Genomic DNA, 17,066 nt, shown 5'->3' on the forward strand with positions numbered 1-17,066 from the left:
GAAAGGGGGAAGATCTGTCTTCAATATTGCAAAAGAAAGCGTCCTAATTTTTGTAGATGGAGTTTATCTGCTAAATGAATCACATCAACAAAACAAACCAAAACTGAAGGAAAACTGTATAATTTCCAAAATATCTATCACTTAAACTTCTGTTATTTAGCTGATGTTCATGTACACAATAAATTAAATCCAACACCTGTAGAAAACCATCAAATCTAACATCCAGTTTCTTCTTATTCTGGTCTCAGTAAGCGTGAACTCACCGTGATGCCACAGTTTTGAAGCCTCAAACTGGCATTATGACAGTCACTATCTTGGATTTCTCTCTTTTTGCAAACATTCTCAGTACTGACGACAGCGTGGAGTCGAGCTTTAATCATGCCTGAAAACTGATGCCGAAAGAATTCTGTCCAAAACTGACCTGAAACCGACCTGAACCCGACCCGAACTCGACCCGAACGTCTTTTACGACATTTTTAAAAACTTGTCAGGTCTTTTTACTCTCGTTATGTCTTTCACATATTTTTTTTAAAAATCTTGTTGAATAATAAATGAAATAAAAAAGCAACATAAAAATAATTAATAATTCCTTCCAAATGCATTAAAACTGAATTAAGGAGCCTGTTCTGAACATGTGAGGAGTAGACGGTGTGTTCACGGTCTGTGGTTGTTGTCTCTAAATGCTGAAAACTGCCTTGTTTTCTTCTGCAACAACATGTTGAAATTCTGAGTCCACACACACACCTATAATCAGGAAACTGGTCACAGCTGCAGACGAACAGCCTGGGTTCAGACCCGCGGCCCGGCCCAGACCGTGACCTCCGACCTCAGCGTGGAGGGGTGGTGGAGATGAGACGAGCTCTTTCTTGAGGGAGCGGCAGAGTCTCCGTTTCTCTTCAACAAACGACAGATTGCGGACAGAATCCTGGTGGATTTTCCGGACTGGAGCCAGAGCTCCTGCACAGCCGGCTAACTGCTACAGAGCGGCTCTGACTAATTTATGCAGATGTATTAATAGATCACAGGCAGCTCTCACCAGGCCGCCGTGCCTTCTCTCCTCAGCGAAAAAAAAAGGCCAAATAAACAACTGAGGGAGAGAAGAAGAGCTCTGTCTTCACTCTTCAGACTAAAAGGCCGGCTTCAGTCGTTTGCATATCCGCCTTCCGGATTTGTTTGATTTTGTTTGGCAATTTTTATTTATGCATTTATTTATTTTCCAGGCTTCAGACTCCCCCATCAGAAGAAACCCAAATATTATTCACACGACATTAACAGAGCAGCGTCGCCACACACGTTGGTACTATTAGAAAATTCTGTTTCCTGTGATCTGACACATCAACGGTGAACGAGAGCCGCCATGTTTCACTGGCGCTCCAAAATCAGACAGAGAGAAACCCGTCCAGGAGAGAAAGGAAGGACGGTCCTGCAGTGTTAAAGAAGGGTTTAGTCCCGATTTTATCTTGATTCCAGACTAAATTTCTGCTCAGTCCAATCCAAACCTGCATCTTCGAGACCGCAGTCACCTGAACGTAAACCCGTGTTGTATCTCTGCCACAAACAGTCACCCTGTGGTCACCAAAAGGTCCATGAAGTTTGCACCACTGTGGACAACAAGACATAAGAGTTTTGACGTTATGTCAGAAACATCTCTGTACTGTCTGCACAGATATCTGTTGACGTTAGCGTGCTAACCAGCTAGAGACACTTTATAAAACCACGTCTCCAAATCCAGTTTGGTCGGAATAAACCATTATTTCACCACGTTAGATGTGAAAATCTTTTTTGTCTTGCTTTGTCTTTTTGTCAAATTTAGGGAGTAAAAGTAATAAGTTCAGTCACCTCTGCTCATATTCTTGCGTTGGTCAAAAGGCATTCTGGGTAATGTAGGAAGTTTCCAGCTTGCATAGAACTCAGGCTTTTCAAATCTGTCCACCCTCACAGTTTCAGGTGAAATAGTCCTTTAAATATCCTCCTCATCATCTCAGAGTCATGTGACGCTGTCATGTGTGACGTTTGTAGGATGTAGCTATAATTTTCTTTTTTTTTGGAGAATGAAGGAGTTTGTCTCTGGCAGCTTGTCACAGAAAATATTTCAAAGTATTTTCAGCAGCACAGATGACAGCTGAGCTCATTAATATTCATAACGGCAACATTTATTTATACGAGCTCATGAATATTGTGCGTTTATCGGCGTTACGTTTCGCTCCAGCTGAGTGTTTGTGCTCTCCGCCGGCGGTTCAAAGCTCCTCTTCCTTCCTGCCCTCTGGTTTTCCTCCTGTCCTCTTGTCTCCTCCGTCTGACTGTCCGTCCCAATTAGGAAGGATCTAAGTGGTGAGATTAACGAGAGGAGAGAGCCTCCGATTCACACACACACACATCACAGCCACTTAATAGAATACTAATTGATTTCGTCTCTTTTCTGGCTCGGCGGAGGGACGCAGGGAGGAAGAAAGGGAAGAGACAAACAGAGGGAGGAGGAGAGAGGGATGGGAGGATCTTCCTCCAGCCTCCGTTCAGATAAACAGAGGAGACAGCAGCAGAAATATGGACTTTAATCTATTTATATAATCTGGAGACAGAGGGAGGCGATGATGGGTGGATGAAGACAGAAAGAAAGAAAGAGGCTGAAAAAGGAGGTGAAGTGGATTTCATGCGTCCTGTAATAACTGATCTAAAGTAGATCCTCTCAAAATGTTCACAAGAGTCTCAAATCCAGGTTTAAATTCTCTCGTTTTGTTGAATCAGTTTAATCCAGAATGATCTCCGTTGGCTGGATTCCACTTTAGTTATTTACTGACTTCCTGCTGTGTCGTCTTTGTCTTCTTCTTCTTCTTCTTCGTTTCCTGGCTTTCATCAGTTAAAAATAGTCCAGTCTGACAGTTTTGTTTTCTTTCAGTTTGGTTTTTAAAGTTTCTCTTCAGTATAATTCACGCTGGAACTGGAGGGAGGAAGTTACAAAGAGATTTAATTACTGTACTTCAGTTTTTTTTTTTTTTACATCAGACTATTTCTTTAACTTTCTTTTTTAATTATTAACTTTGAAAAGTATTTTGAGACAATAAAATTATGTAACAGTGATCAGTGAAAGAATGAATAATTCTTTTTTTGGCCACTTGGGGGCAGAGCAACCAGCTGTAAACACAACATTTAACATAAATTCTGTGTGCGTTCTGATATGAATTTGGAAACTACATTCATGCTGTGGTGAAACCTGACGGCTGCCTGGATTATAAAGAGACTACGTTTCTTTGAGTGAATGAATATTTATGTTCAGCTCTGGAGTCGTGGTTTGTTGAAAGAGTTGAGGCTTCGTGTCCAGACTTCTGTCTGTGTGTAGGTTCACGTAACAGATTTTGATTAAATATTAATTAAAAAATCATTAAAACATCTCTAGTCACTGCTGATGTTTGCTATATTAATGCTACACGACACTCAACTCTTTGCAGGATTTCCTTTTGGTGGAAAACAAATAATATACATCGTCAGTGAACATTTTACTGATTTTCCATCAGACTGACGTCCACATTTAATAAAACATCTCATCACTGAGATTTTGGACCATTACAAGGTTTAATAGCCAAGAGTTTGAGCTTTTAAAATATATTTTTGCAGCATAATTGAAGAGTAAAAATGAAGCTGTTTTATGAGTGGTGTTGAACGCCTCATATATCAGTGATGCATCAGTTCTCTTCATGTTCCTGCAGGCCGTCTCTAAAACTTCCAGTCTGTTCTCAGGTCTGCTCATATTTACACACAGCCATTCAAAAAAAACAGACCCTGAAACCACAGAAGAAGAAAAGAACAAAATTCAATTTGTCTCAGGAAGACGGAGGAACCTCAGGGAGTTTTTTTTTTTTTTTTTTTTTTGCTCTCTTCTTGTCAGAGACGATAAACGAAAAGTGAGGATGATGAAAACCAAAACAGGAGGAGGAAAAGGGGGAGAAAAAAGAGAAGGAGAGCCTTCCTCCCTTTCTTCCTCCTCTCCTGCACCATCAGATCTCCTGGTTTTCCCTTCTTAACATGAAGGCAGCATGGTGCTTTCAAGGACATTTGCAGCTGCAGGAGTTTCCTCTCCTTTTCACCTCCTTCAGCTGATCGATCCCTCCCTTTATCTCTTTATCTCCCCCTCTTTCCCTCCCTCCTCCTCCTTCATAAACACACTCTTTCTCGGTCTGAATGAAACCCAACTCTCCTCTTTCAAGCTTGTCCATCATCATCCACTTATCTCTCTCTCTCTCTCTCTCTCTCTCTATCTGTTTCCCAGTCACTTTGGCTGTCTCTCACCCTCCTCCCCTCCCGTCCTCCCCCCTCTGAATGAAACATTACACTCCTCTTTGAAGCTCAGCCCCTCTCCATCCCTTTATCTCTGCGTCTCTTCCTCCATCCCACCATCTGCTGAAGTCTGACATCAAATCGATCGTGTTTTTTGCAGTTTTTTTTTTTTTTTTATGTTTTGGCTGTGATGCTGTCGGCCATGTTTTTTTTTCCTGTCCTGTTCTGACCCAGACGAAGCTTCCTGATTCTTCTTATTGCTGATGATATGAATGAAAGTTTCCTGCACATTTTGAGGTTTGACACAGCAACAAATTCTTCTGGATGAATATCATGTTTGTATTTTAGTGCTGGATGCTGTTTCAGTTTTGTGCCGATGAGATTTGGTACCGAGACAAAACTTCCTTTTGTTATGGAGAATAAACATGTTTTTTTTGGGGCACTCGAGTGGCTCAGTTGGTAGAATTTGTGTTTCGTGTCCTGAGGCTCTCAGTCTTCAGCATCATCTAGTCTTTTTATCATTTGTCTCCCTGATTAATTTTTTTGATAAAGTAGTTCATTATTACGACACTCTTTGGCAGACAGACATCAGGTCTGGGATTCCTGACTGTCCTTGAATGCATCTCAGTGGAGAATTTTCAAAATTTCACCCTGATTGACACTAAAACATCTTCACCACAGTGGAATTATTTGTTTCAAACTGGTTTCAAGTTCCCATTTGTTGGTTTTCATGTGACAAAGTTTGCAACAAGTTTAATTAAGGCCTCGTGTCAAACTTTATTTGGTCTTAAATGTTCACATGCAACAAATGTTCAGTGTGTCCATCGACAGCTGACGTCTCGCTCTTCTTAAACGGCCACTAGAGGCCACAAGTGACCAACAGCTGCTTCAGTTTGAAATCTTGTTTCAGTACGTGGAGTAACACTTTAATTGTGCCTGCAAAATATGTGAGAGGCTTGACCCGATCCAAACCCGTCGGGGCCCGTTGGGTCCAGGCACAGACCTCAAGCTCTAATGTGGACGTCATGTTAACGTTGGAGGAGCTTTGCAGATCTCTGCAGGTTGCACCTGGCAGTAGTGATGGCATTGCAGCAGGTGCTTCATCATCTGTTGCCTGGCGAGGAACTGCACTCTACTGAGTGACCTTGTCTAGATTTTTATCGTTTGTCGTCTCGATTAATTTTGTGATAAAGTGGCTCATTATTACGATCGTCTTTGGTCGGTGATTATCAGGACTTGGACGTCTGACAGTCCTTGAATTCATCTCAGAGGAATCATTTGTTTCAAACTGGTTTCAAGTCTCCATTTGTTGGTTTCCATGCAGCAAAGTTTGCAACAAGTTTAATTAAAGCCTCATGTCGAACTTTTTTTGGTCTTAAATGTTCATGTGCAACAAATGTTCAGTGTCCTTGACTGTGTACGACTAAAGTGTAACGTGCAAAGTTTCACTGAGAAACAGTCAAATGATCTGATCTGAGATTAAAATAGAAACATCTAAGCAGCTATAATGAAGCCTACAGAACTCCCTGTGAGCTCCTCCTCTGAGGTATTTATAGACGCACACAAACACACACACACACAGTGGTGGTGGTTAAAGTTAGATGTGTGTAAGACAGAACAGAAAATAAGTTGTCAAGCTTATCTGTCTCAGTTTTGTTTTAATTGGTGCAGCGAGCTATTCTTAGAATTTTAATTGCTTTGGATGAAAATTCCCCAACTCCCAACATTTTCATTTCTTTCACAGACACACACACCACTACACTTTATCACCCTGTTTCTCTCTGTTTCCCTTTAGAAAAGCACAAATTAAAGCTGTTTCATTTAGAACGTGATGCTCTATGCTAATGAGTTTAGTTTCTGAGGTGTAGAAACCGAGAGTTTCATCAGTCACCTGCTCCAGAAACATGTTTCACACCGCAGAACGAGCTCTGGGTCGCTGCCTCAGTGATCATTAGATATGCTGGGGTTTTAAAGAGTTATAATCTTAAACTTTTAAATTAATCACTGAGATTTAGTCGTGATTCAGTTTTTGCATTTCTTGGTCAAAACACCAAAATCTTCTGCAGCACCAAAAAAACATTAAAAAAAAGGGAAAAGCTGCTGTGAAATCAGTCATTTTAGGCCACAACAATCACAAAAAACAGCCCACAAAATCCTGGAGGGACTGAACATTATAGGACCTAAAACTTGTTCATGTATCCCAAAGCATCATGGGAGCTGTAGTTCTAAAAGGTAGAACATTATTATAGACAAATAGAGAACCAGAAGTGTAAAACCTCCAAACTGTAAGTGTCTGTAATGAAAAAATGCTTTTTTCTTCTTTTAGTCTTTCTCTGGTTTTATCTTCAGTCTTCTTTGCTCCAGTTGGCTGCTTCTACATCGTGTGTGTGTGTGTGTGTGTGTGTGTGTGTGTGTGTGTGTGTGTGTGTGTGTGTGTGTGTGTGTGTGTGTGTGTATTAATCCATGTATGACAGAAAACTATACGTTTAGTTTGCATGCATAATGTAACGTGTGCATATTTATTGCACATATTCTTGTTTACTTTGCAGTGTGTGTGTGTGTGTGTGTGTGTGTGTGTGTGTGTGTGTGTGTTACAGGTGTCACTGTATCGATTCCCTAAACCCGCCCCGCCCCCCTCAGCTATGCAGGCTGGATAATGGAGACATCAATTATTCAACAACGACACAGTCTATCACATGAAATACCATTCACTCTGTGTGTGTGTGTGTGTCTGTGTTTTTGTGTGTGTGTCTGACTGTGTGTGTGTCTGTGTGTGTGTGTTTGTGTCTTTTTTCGTTTTCTTTATCTGACTCTCTCTCTGACATTTCCACCAAATCTACTGATGATCAATTATTCACCAGAGACAGACACACACAGAGCGTTGTGTTGTATGTTAGTTGTTGTAACTCTGTGTTTTACTGCTCTGTGTGTTACTCTGTCAATGACAGGAGCAAATTAAAGGGACAGTTCTGTCTTTTTAAAGTGTGGTTGTATGAGTCACTGTTCCACAGTCAGTGTATTACCTACAGTAGATGGAAGTCGGAGAAGCAGAATGATTAACGGTGTAGGAAGCGAAGCAACGTACTGCTGTGGACAGAGTCTAAAAACCTAAAAAGTCTATATCAGTTTAACTCTGCACTATATTTATAATATTTTCACCACTTTATCTTGCTGTCAGACACATTCTCTGGTGGGAAACCGCAGTCATATATGCACAAATATCACTCTCTCTAAACCAACCAAACCTCACTGAAAAAATCTGTAGTTTTACTTCACAGATCAAATGAGTTGTTGGTCTGTCGTTGCCTCCATTGGTCAGTTTGTTTGTGTTATTGTGTGACTCAAGTGTTTTAAAATGATTAGTCTGGATTCACAGAAGTCACAAAAACACAAACACACTAACAGAAGGAGGCAGCAGCAGACACACAACTCCTGTGTTCTGTGAGCTAAAATTACTGATTTTGTCAATGGAGTTTGGTTGGTTTGGCTAATTATCACATAATTACTCATGAAAGTTGTGGGTAATCATTGGGTAATTTTTTAATATGTTTCAAATATATTACTTGGTAAAACCACATATTTACCATGAAATTATGGGACCTGTAAATTGAAGCGTTACTCAGTAACACTAGATTTCATGCTGCTGCATGTTCAGAGCAGCTATAGCAAAAAAATGGTGACCAAGAGCAGAAAATAATTTAATTTTTTTTTTATTCTGGATTAAAAAGAAAGACATGAATGTGTTAACATGATGAAAACATGACCTATAACCATCCCGCTCTCTTTTTGTGTCCTTCTGTCAGGACCGGGAGGCGGAGTCAGTGTTACCGCATCATCTACCGCCACATGGAGCGAACTTTGACCCAGCAGGAAGTTCGACTCGTCCACGAGCAAATCGAGCACACCGCCGAGATCGAGCTGGGCGTGCAGGGCCGATACTGACACACACACACACACACACACACACACACAGAGTCAGTCTGAGCTGTTAAGCAGCTTCATCACGTCCTCATAGCTGTGATGTTTCGCTGCAGGGGAAACGTGTTGGCTTTAATACCAACGTCACACTCAGCTTTTGATGCTTCTGCAGGCGCTTCACACACACACACACACATACACACACACACACACACACACACACACACACACACACACACACACATACAGACCAGTACGTCACCCAGTCTTCAGTGTTTTCTCCCCCTCAGGCTGAAAAGTCCAAATCTGACGAGCATCATCTGTACTTTCCTCAAACATCCGGTGTGTGTGTTCAGCCGATGGTCACACAGCGGCGCCTCAAACTGCCGCAATGACGTGTTGATTTTCTGTTGTTACCCAGAAGCAGCTGATTCAGACCAAAAAGAAGGACTGTGACAAACATATTCTCTTTCTTTCAGCAGATAAAAACTACTAGAAAACTACAAATTACTTGACAATTTAAACTTTTCTTTTTTTAGTTGAGTTCAGGTGATGCCGTCACAATCACAGGCTCAAGATGATGACATCAGCAGCCTTAAAGGTCAGCTGATGACTTATTTTGAACAAGTCAGGGTGTCACACATTTGTCACACAAATAAACTCAGACTTCTGCAAACTTTTCTCTGAAATTAAAATATTTACCTCTGCTGTTCAGTTTGAGCCCCAGATGAAAAAAACTTTGTTAGTTTGTAAACACAACACAACACAACACAACACAACAAAACAAAACAAAACAAAACAAAACAAAACAAAACAAAACACAACACAACACAACACAACACAACACAACACAACACAACACAACACAACACAACACAACACAACACAACACAACACAGGAGGAGGAAGAGGAGGAAACACTGAAGGAAACATAATTAATGAGCAACTCAACATGAATAAAGATGCTGGTGTTCAGGTGAACAAATACACAAATAAAGTTTTTCTTTATCTTCATTATTTTTGAAAATAAAACGTCTGTAGCTTTAACTGCAGCTGGTTTGTATCTTTTCATGAGAAAAATCTGTTTGTCACGTGTTTGTCTCTGTGTGTTGTTATTTACCAGCGGCAGTAAAGTAACCTCAGTTATGTCTTGTTACTTCTTATTACGTTGTTTTCGTCTTGTTACATTTTTTTCGTCATTTTAGTCTTGTTACATGTTTAGGGAATCGTTTCGTTTCCACCCAAGCTCCGCCCACTGAAAAGTCTGTAATAGGTTACTGACAGAAAAGTGATTTTTTTTTGCCACAAGACTGATTCAGAAACTAAAGCATCAAAAACTACTGCAGAGACCTCGAGTACACTGATAACTACAGTGGTTGCAGTGCTTCTGAATGCTAATGCTAATGCTAATGCTAATGCTAATCACTGAAGGCTACAAGAAGAACAGGACAGATTTGAAATCGATCAGACAGAAACTGATGACCAACATGTTTAATAACGTAACAATAAATCTGATCGATGGACACACAAAGTCCTCGTCAACGTCCTCACATCCCACACACTCCTGCTGAAATGTCACACACACACACACACACACACACACACACACACACACACACACACACACACACACACAAGCCTCCAAATGCCACTCTGTCAGTTACTCTCTGCCAGTGTTGAGGCATTAAATGGCTTCGCCTGTCACTCCACTCAGCCATGCAATGAATTCTGGGAGCCCTCGCATAGGGAGTTTTTACACACACACACACACTCATTTAAATACAGCTCATTAGAAAATACACTCCTACTTACACACACACACACACACACACACTCACAGAGCATAATAACAGGACGGCGCTCTGTCAGTGTGCTGAGACGATACGCTGGCTTAGGCTGCTACGATCATACACTGGCACACTGGAACTTCACACACACACACACACACACACACACACACACACACACACACACGCACACACACACAGAGTTACAGGCAAAGGCCACTCTGCCAATCATACGGTGGGAGGCTGTCTGCCTTCGATGACTCTGCTCGTCACTCTGGTCGAGTTAAAACTGAGCTCTGACAGTTTGAGGCCATGCTTGCAGTTTGGACACACACACACACACACACACACACACACACACACACACACACCTGAATATTTGATCACTGCGAGTGTTTTAGATTTCAGATGAAGAAAGTGACAAAATGGAAAAATTAAAGTAAAAGTTGTTAATGTAGATTTATACTGAAGTCCAAGTATTCACTGAAAAAGACCTACAAAATAAAAGTTTGTTTTCCTGTTCAAAGTGTTTTAACGTCACAGCTCTTTAAGGTAAACCTGAATACTTTGGTATAACAACAACAACAACAACAACAACAACAACAACAACAGTAATAATGATAGTAATAATAGTAATTGCACAGTTTTAAGGTTAAAAAAGAATAGATAGTGTATCAATCAATACAAACTGGTATCAGTAGTATTGATACTTCAGGTATGGATCTGCTGCTGGTGGTGGTGTGTGTAGTTCTGTGTATTTAAGTGTGTGACTGTGTGTGTTTGTGTGTGTGTGTGTGTGTGTGCAGTGATTATAGCTCTGCTCTCTTAGAAATAAGGGTTCCTCCCAAAGAGTTGAGAACCATTTGCCTCTGAAGAACCCTTTTTTGAGGAAAGGGTTCCATTAAGAATCCTTTTCATCCAGAGAACCATTTTTTGAAGAAAGTGTTCTTCAGGAATCGTTGAAATGCTTGAACACTTTCGTCAAAGGTTCTTTTCACTATAATGTTAAAGGGTTCTCAATCGCCTGGGTGGGTTCTAGATAAAACTCTTTGAATCTAAAAAGGTTCTCTGTAGACACCCCTTGATGGGTTCTAGACAAAAACAATATGAATAGGTTCTTGGTAGATCCCACTTGGTTGATTCTAGATTCAACCATGGGAATTGAAAAATGTTCTCAATAGACCCCCTGGGTGGGTTCTTGTTGGCATCCTTAGAAGGTGGAAAGGTTCTGTGTAGAATCCTCAGATAGGGATCTGGGTGGAGCCAGTACACCGTAGAGGGGTTCTCTTTAGAACCTTCTAAAGGGTTCTTGGTGAAACCTTTCACAGATGGTTCAAAGTATAACCCTTTACAAGGTAGAACTCTCTGACAGGCTTCCGAGTGGAACCTTTCTGAAAGGTTCTACCAGGAATCATAAAGAGTTCTCCTGTGGGGATATGCTGAAGAACCCTTTATGGTTCTAGGTAACACCTTTATTTCTACCTCTGTACCTCTGAGACAGGATTTGAAGTTGTTACAGTGAAAGGTTTATTAATAAGGCAGTTCTTTGGTGGAACGTTGGACTTTTTGTTCTCAGCAGAGTGTCTCTTGTGTCCTTCAGACGTCACACTGGGACAAAGTGGCAGATTACTTTAAAGACACCTTCACACACACACACACACACACACACACACACACACACACACACACACTGTGGGTCGTCTCACACGTATATTTCTCTCCCAGTGTGTCTCAGGTGGACGTCCTGTGAGGTTCACCCTCTGCTCTGTCTGCTCACCATTGATTGGATCTTGTTCAGAGACACAATGTGACCTCGGCTACAAACACACACTGTACACACTGACTGACTCACACTGTGTCCACGTTCATCCTCTGTGGACACACCGATGGCTGTCAGACGAAGTAACAGATTACATGTGAAGGGATTACAGAAGTAGGAAACACAAATATGGTAACTGTATTAGCAGGATTACAGTTTTAAAATACATTACTACCATGTGCAGTGTGCACACATTTCAGCACTTCATGAGTAGTTTCCAGTTCAGTAGTTCCTCAAAAAATGCGTCACTCAGTGGAAAATTTCACTGTTACCTTGTTTCAACATCTAATTTAAAGAAACATTTACAGTTAAGATCAACGGCTAATATTAGCTACACAGATCAACGGCTAACATTTGTTACGCAGACTAGTTGTTAACATTATAGGTATAGGTAATCCAGTAATGAAAAGTATAACCTACATTATTACCATACTTTGATATTATGATACTTCGATTAGGTTACTGACTGTTATTTAACAGGCAATTAGTAATACATTTTAAAATTTTTATTTTTTAAAGTAACTCTCCCAACCCTGCTAACTAATTAATTAAGCCTCAACAAGCTAGCTAATCGACAACAATTGTTAGCTAGCTTGTTAGCTTGTGACTTGAAAACATTAGTTAACTTGAGATGTGACTGTATATGGCTGGGTGGAATCTGAGGGAGCTTAAGGGTGTTTTGTGCAAGTTAAGTTGCAAAAATAAGTATGTTAAGTAATATATTTCATAGCTAATGTTAGCAACACTTTAGCTAACTAGCTCAGGACACTACAGGTCACACCTACTATGAGACACACCACCAAAATGGTCACAGTTAGGCTACATTTAGCCATTAAAACTACACGGTCAGCTTTATGGCCACAAAAACAGATGATTTGAGCCTCAGTTAGCTCGGTAATCTGCATTCATTGTTAGCCAGCTTGTTAGCTGGCATTTTGCTAATATTTGAGAGATTGTTTTTCAGATGATTCAAGGGGATTTGAGGAGTTTTCAGGATGTAAACCTGATTTCTCTGAAACAATCCACTAAATTCATACTAATACTAATTCAGACATTATGTTGTATTTACAAGATGATGTTTAAATAGTTGTCAACAAAGTTTGTGTGTTGCGTCACTGCTGAGCTCGTCTGAATGATTTCCGAGCTAAAATCTGATCTCCTGAGTTTCAGACTGGATTTGTGAAGTTCAGATGTGGTGAAGCAGTCAGACTCAGAGGCGTGAAATGTTAAACAAGTGTGGAGAAATCTTTTTTAAATTCACACACATCAGTTCAAGTGAGGAAAGCCGAGCTCAGATGAATTCTGTGCTGCTGACTCTGACTTTTAAATGGAAGAAAAAACGGACATTTGATTGGTTGTTTCAGCTCCAGCCTCTATCTCACCGACTCCCTCCCCCTCCCCCAGTGCATGTTGGGATTTGTTCTGTTTGCCTTGATTCATGAAGAATTTCTGACTGACTGGTTGGTCGACCGACTGAATAAACTAACAGAAGTCAGATTCACCAGCAGAAATAAAGTTCTGCTCTTAGTTACAGAAACATTTGCCTTCAACATTTACATCCTAATGAAACACACACAGAGAGAGAGAGGATACAGTATGTAGCAGGAGAACAACTGGAACTTTTACTTTGTGTTCTAACAGCATGAGCTCTCTGCAGCTTGGCTGGCTTAATAACAGAATAAAAATCAGATTTCCTGTTGAGCCTCAGCTGCACAGTTTCATCTTCTCATGAGATGAATAAGAACAGACTCTTGAATTCACATCAGTGAGATTCGTGTTATATTATATATCGTTGTAGCTGCAGAGATGTTTCAGACACTTTGAATAATGTTTTCAGGGAGATCTGTTTGTGAATTAGAAGGAAGAAGCTCAAACTCTTTATTTAAATGTGTCACTGCTCCATAGTTGTGTCTGTTCAGGGAACCAGCAGTAGGACCAAGTTTTCTTTAGAAAAAAAAAAAGTCTTTAGCCTTTATTTAACCAGGTACATCCCCATATCCCACTTGGAGGCAAGTCAGGCTCGCTTTGGCTTCACTCTAGAGCAGGTCCATCTTGGGCGCAGCTCGGTGCAGTCAAAGCGGTAATCGAAATGCAAATCAGCAGCAACATGATTTGACTCAGCACAACCAAAAATACTAGTGGATTAGCCCCGTGTGTGTGAAGTCAGTACACACCAGAGAAGTCGATTCTTTCCTTGACATGACAGAGAGACTAATTATCTAACTGTAAACAGCGCGGTTGACTCCTCCGTGGTCACTGCTGCATACAGGTTTACAAGCAAACTTCAAGATAAATGCACTTTTTATTCCCGACAGTTTAAAAAACAAACGCTGAGCTCTCTTCTGACTGGTCTGGGGGTCCCCGATTTCTTCGTGGGTCGCTGCTGCAGAAGGACTGAGAAGCAGGAATGAAAATAAATCCACTTTTTCATCCCAAAAGTTTGAGGCACTCTGAGCTCCCGTCCTGCCAGTAAAGGAGTCGGCATCAGAGGGACTCCGGTGTTTCTTCCTCCTGAAGCTCCAGTCTGCCGCCGACCCTCTCCTCATTATTCAGTTTTATAGCGACTTTTCCCACAGAAGTTTCCAACATTGATTCAGGGTCTCACCGTAGGAACATGCACATGCAGCTGCACAAGCAGAACAGCCAATAGGAGTCCCTGGTCTCCAGATGACTTTTGATTGGTTTAAGTCTACTGTCACAGGCCAGATTCCCTAAAGATGAAAACAGAGCTAAGAGGAGGTGCAGAAGTCTAGTTCTGTCTCAGACCACTTGATTTACAAAATGTTGAAAGGTTATAACAGACTTATTTCTCAGTGATACCAAAACAATGTTGCCTACCCGAGTTTTAACAGTAATTAATGAATTAAAAATGAATTAATCACTGAAGCTCTATTCCCATTGTCCCACATGTCCAGCCAATCAGGACCAGACAGTCTCAAAAAGGACCAAAACCGAGGTTCAGAAACCTGCACACACAGACACACACACTGCCAAATCCACTGTCTTTTGATGACATCACTTCCTGTTTCCAAGCCCAAACTGTCCTGATCTTTAACTCGTCTTCTGTCTTTGTGTTTTGTTCTAAATTTTGTCTCTTGGTTCCACACTTTAATCTTTCACATGTGACAGAGAGAAAAGTCTTTGTGTGATTCTCAGATCCTCATTTAGATCCTCGTCACTCCGTCTACAGTTCTCCAGCTGCTGTGATGACACGTTACACGCTCCACATCTGTCAGATGTATTAATATCCTGTCTGTCTGTCTGTCTGTCTGTCTGCATACGTTCCTGATAAATTACTTTATTCTTGTCTTTACCTCACGATCATCTTAAAAAACAAAAGAAGCACCACTGAACTTTCCACACATGCTGTCAGACAGGATCATAAAGCACTGCAGTGTTTTCAGATCTGACAAAACTTCATAACATAAAGAAAATGCTTTAAAAGACATGAAAAGACAAAAACAACATGATAAATGTAAAAGACTCAAACAAGATGGAAATTATATAAAAAACATAAATGTAAAAAATAACACAAATTTGGCGTAAAAGATATAATAACATGAAAATGATGCAACAAGATGAAAATGACTTAAAAGATGAAAACTGGAAAAAAGACGTAACGTGACGAAAACACCAAAACGAGAGCAGCTTCATGTTACAGCAGCAGTTTAGATCAGAAAACTGGACCCGCCCTCACACGTCGGTCTGTAGTTTGACTTTTATCAAGCGGTTTAGTTTTTTCTGTCAGAATTCTTTCTTTCTTTCTTATCGAGTTGATTTTTGTTTTCAGTCCCGTCACGTTCAGGTCAGCTGACACGGAGCTAAAATAACGCGTTGAAGACGACAGAAACAGGCTGCAATAACTTGAAACTAAAACTGAAAAAGAAAAAACAGCTCTGGAACATGAATCCATATTTTAATACGTCCCAGTTTTTGTTTATATTTTCAGAAACAGCTGATGTGAAGAACAGAAATAAATCCTGACTGTGGACTGACAGATGAAGACAGTCTGCAAGGTTCTAAATAAAAACACAATCTGACCCTGAAACAGAAAAAAAGATTCATTCTGTGTCAGAAAAACATCAAATATCTTTGTTTTATTTTCACTTTTATCTTTGTCTCTTAGAAATAAAGGTGATAACTAGAACCATCAAGGGTTCTTCAGCTTGTCCCATTAGGAGAACCCTTATGGGTTCCTGTTAGAGCCTTTTATAAAGGTTCCACCTGGAACCCTTTCAGAGAGTTCAACCACCCTTTTCATATTACACCCAAGGGGTTCTATTGACACACACACTCTTTAAAAAAAGAGTTTGTCATGAATCAAAGGCTCTGCTAAGAACCTCAGCACTTCAGGAGGAACCCTTTTAGAACCCTTATTTCTAAAAGTGTAATGTTTTCTTCTTTCTTTCTTCTCGTCCTCTCACATCATCTCTCTGTCAGTAATCATCATCATCATGATCATCATCATCATCATCATCATCATCATCATCATCTCTTGTCTTCTTTCTGTCCTTGTCTCACTCAGGTCCTCATCAGGTCTCTCTGTCTCTCTCTGTGTCTGTCTCTCTCTGTGTCCCTGCCTCTGTGTCTGTCTCTCTCTGTGTCCCTGCCTCTGTCTCTGTCTCTCTCTGTGTCCCTGCCTCTGCCTCTGTCTCTCTCTGTGTCCCTGCCTCTGTCTCTGTCTCATGTTGTTTGCAGTAGAATGAATCGTCAACACTTTCAGTCACGATGAATATGGAGTGACCTCGATGGCACCACTGTGCTCCTCTGTGTCTCTGTCTGTCCTTGTCTCTGTGTCTCTGTCTGTCTGTGTCTCTGTCTCATGTTGTTTGCAGTAGAATGAATCGTCAACACTTTCAGTCACGATGAATATGGAGTGAACTCGATGCTCCTCTGTGTGTCTGTTGTGAGGTTTTGACTTGATCTTTGCAAATCCACTAAATGCATGCATCCACACACCCACACCACGTCTCCAGCGTCTCCCTGTGTGTGTGTGTGTGTGTGTGTGTGTGTGTGTGTGTGTGTGTGTGTGTGTGTGTGTGTGTGTGTGTGGGTCGGAGGGTGAGTGACTGCACCCATCTGTCACCCTCCCTCTCCCACCCCCGTCGCCTCCATATGAGACAATAAGAACAGGAGCTCAAAGTGTCTGCAGTGAAAAATAAGAAACAAACAGAAAAACAGTCAGACGTTGAGTGACAGAGGTTTACTGGAGCAGAATACTTTCCAACTGTTCTATTTTTAATGTAGCTTGACAAAAATTTTATAAAATA

The 17,066-nt window shown here is 40.8% G+C and overlaps 1 protein-coding gene across 1 annotated transcript in view; it reads left to right on the top strand.

Annotated features, from left to right (window-relative positions):
• Positions 1-8,844, top strand: part of fars2 (phenylalanyl-tRNA synthetase 2, mitochondrial) — a 126,177-nt gene extending 117,333 nt beyond the window's left edge. The window contains exon 11 of the mRNA XM_084747358.1: positions 8,076-8,844. Coding sequence (XP_084603484.1) covers positions 8,076-8,214 — 139 coding nt within the window. The 3' untranslated portion in view covers positions 8,215-8,844. The remainder of the gene's footprint in view (positions 1-8,075) is intronic.
• The last annotated feature ends 8,222 nt before the right edge of the window (positions 8,845-17,066 follow it).

Source organism: Lutjanus erythropterus, chromosome 21 (genome assembly GCF_056507025.1).
Source record: "Lutjanus erythropterus isolate fLutEry1 chromosome 21, fLutEry1.hap2, whole genome shotgun sequence".
NCBI lineage: Eukaryota > Metazoa > Chordata > Actinopteri > Lutjaniformes > Lutjanidae > Lutjanus > Lutjanus erythropterus.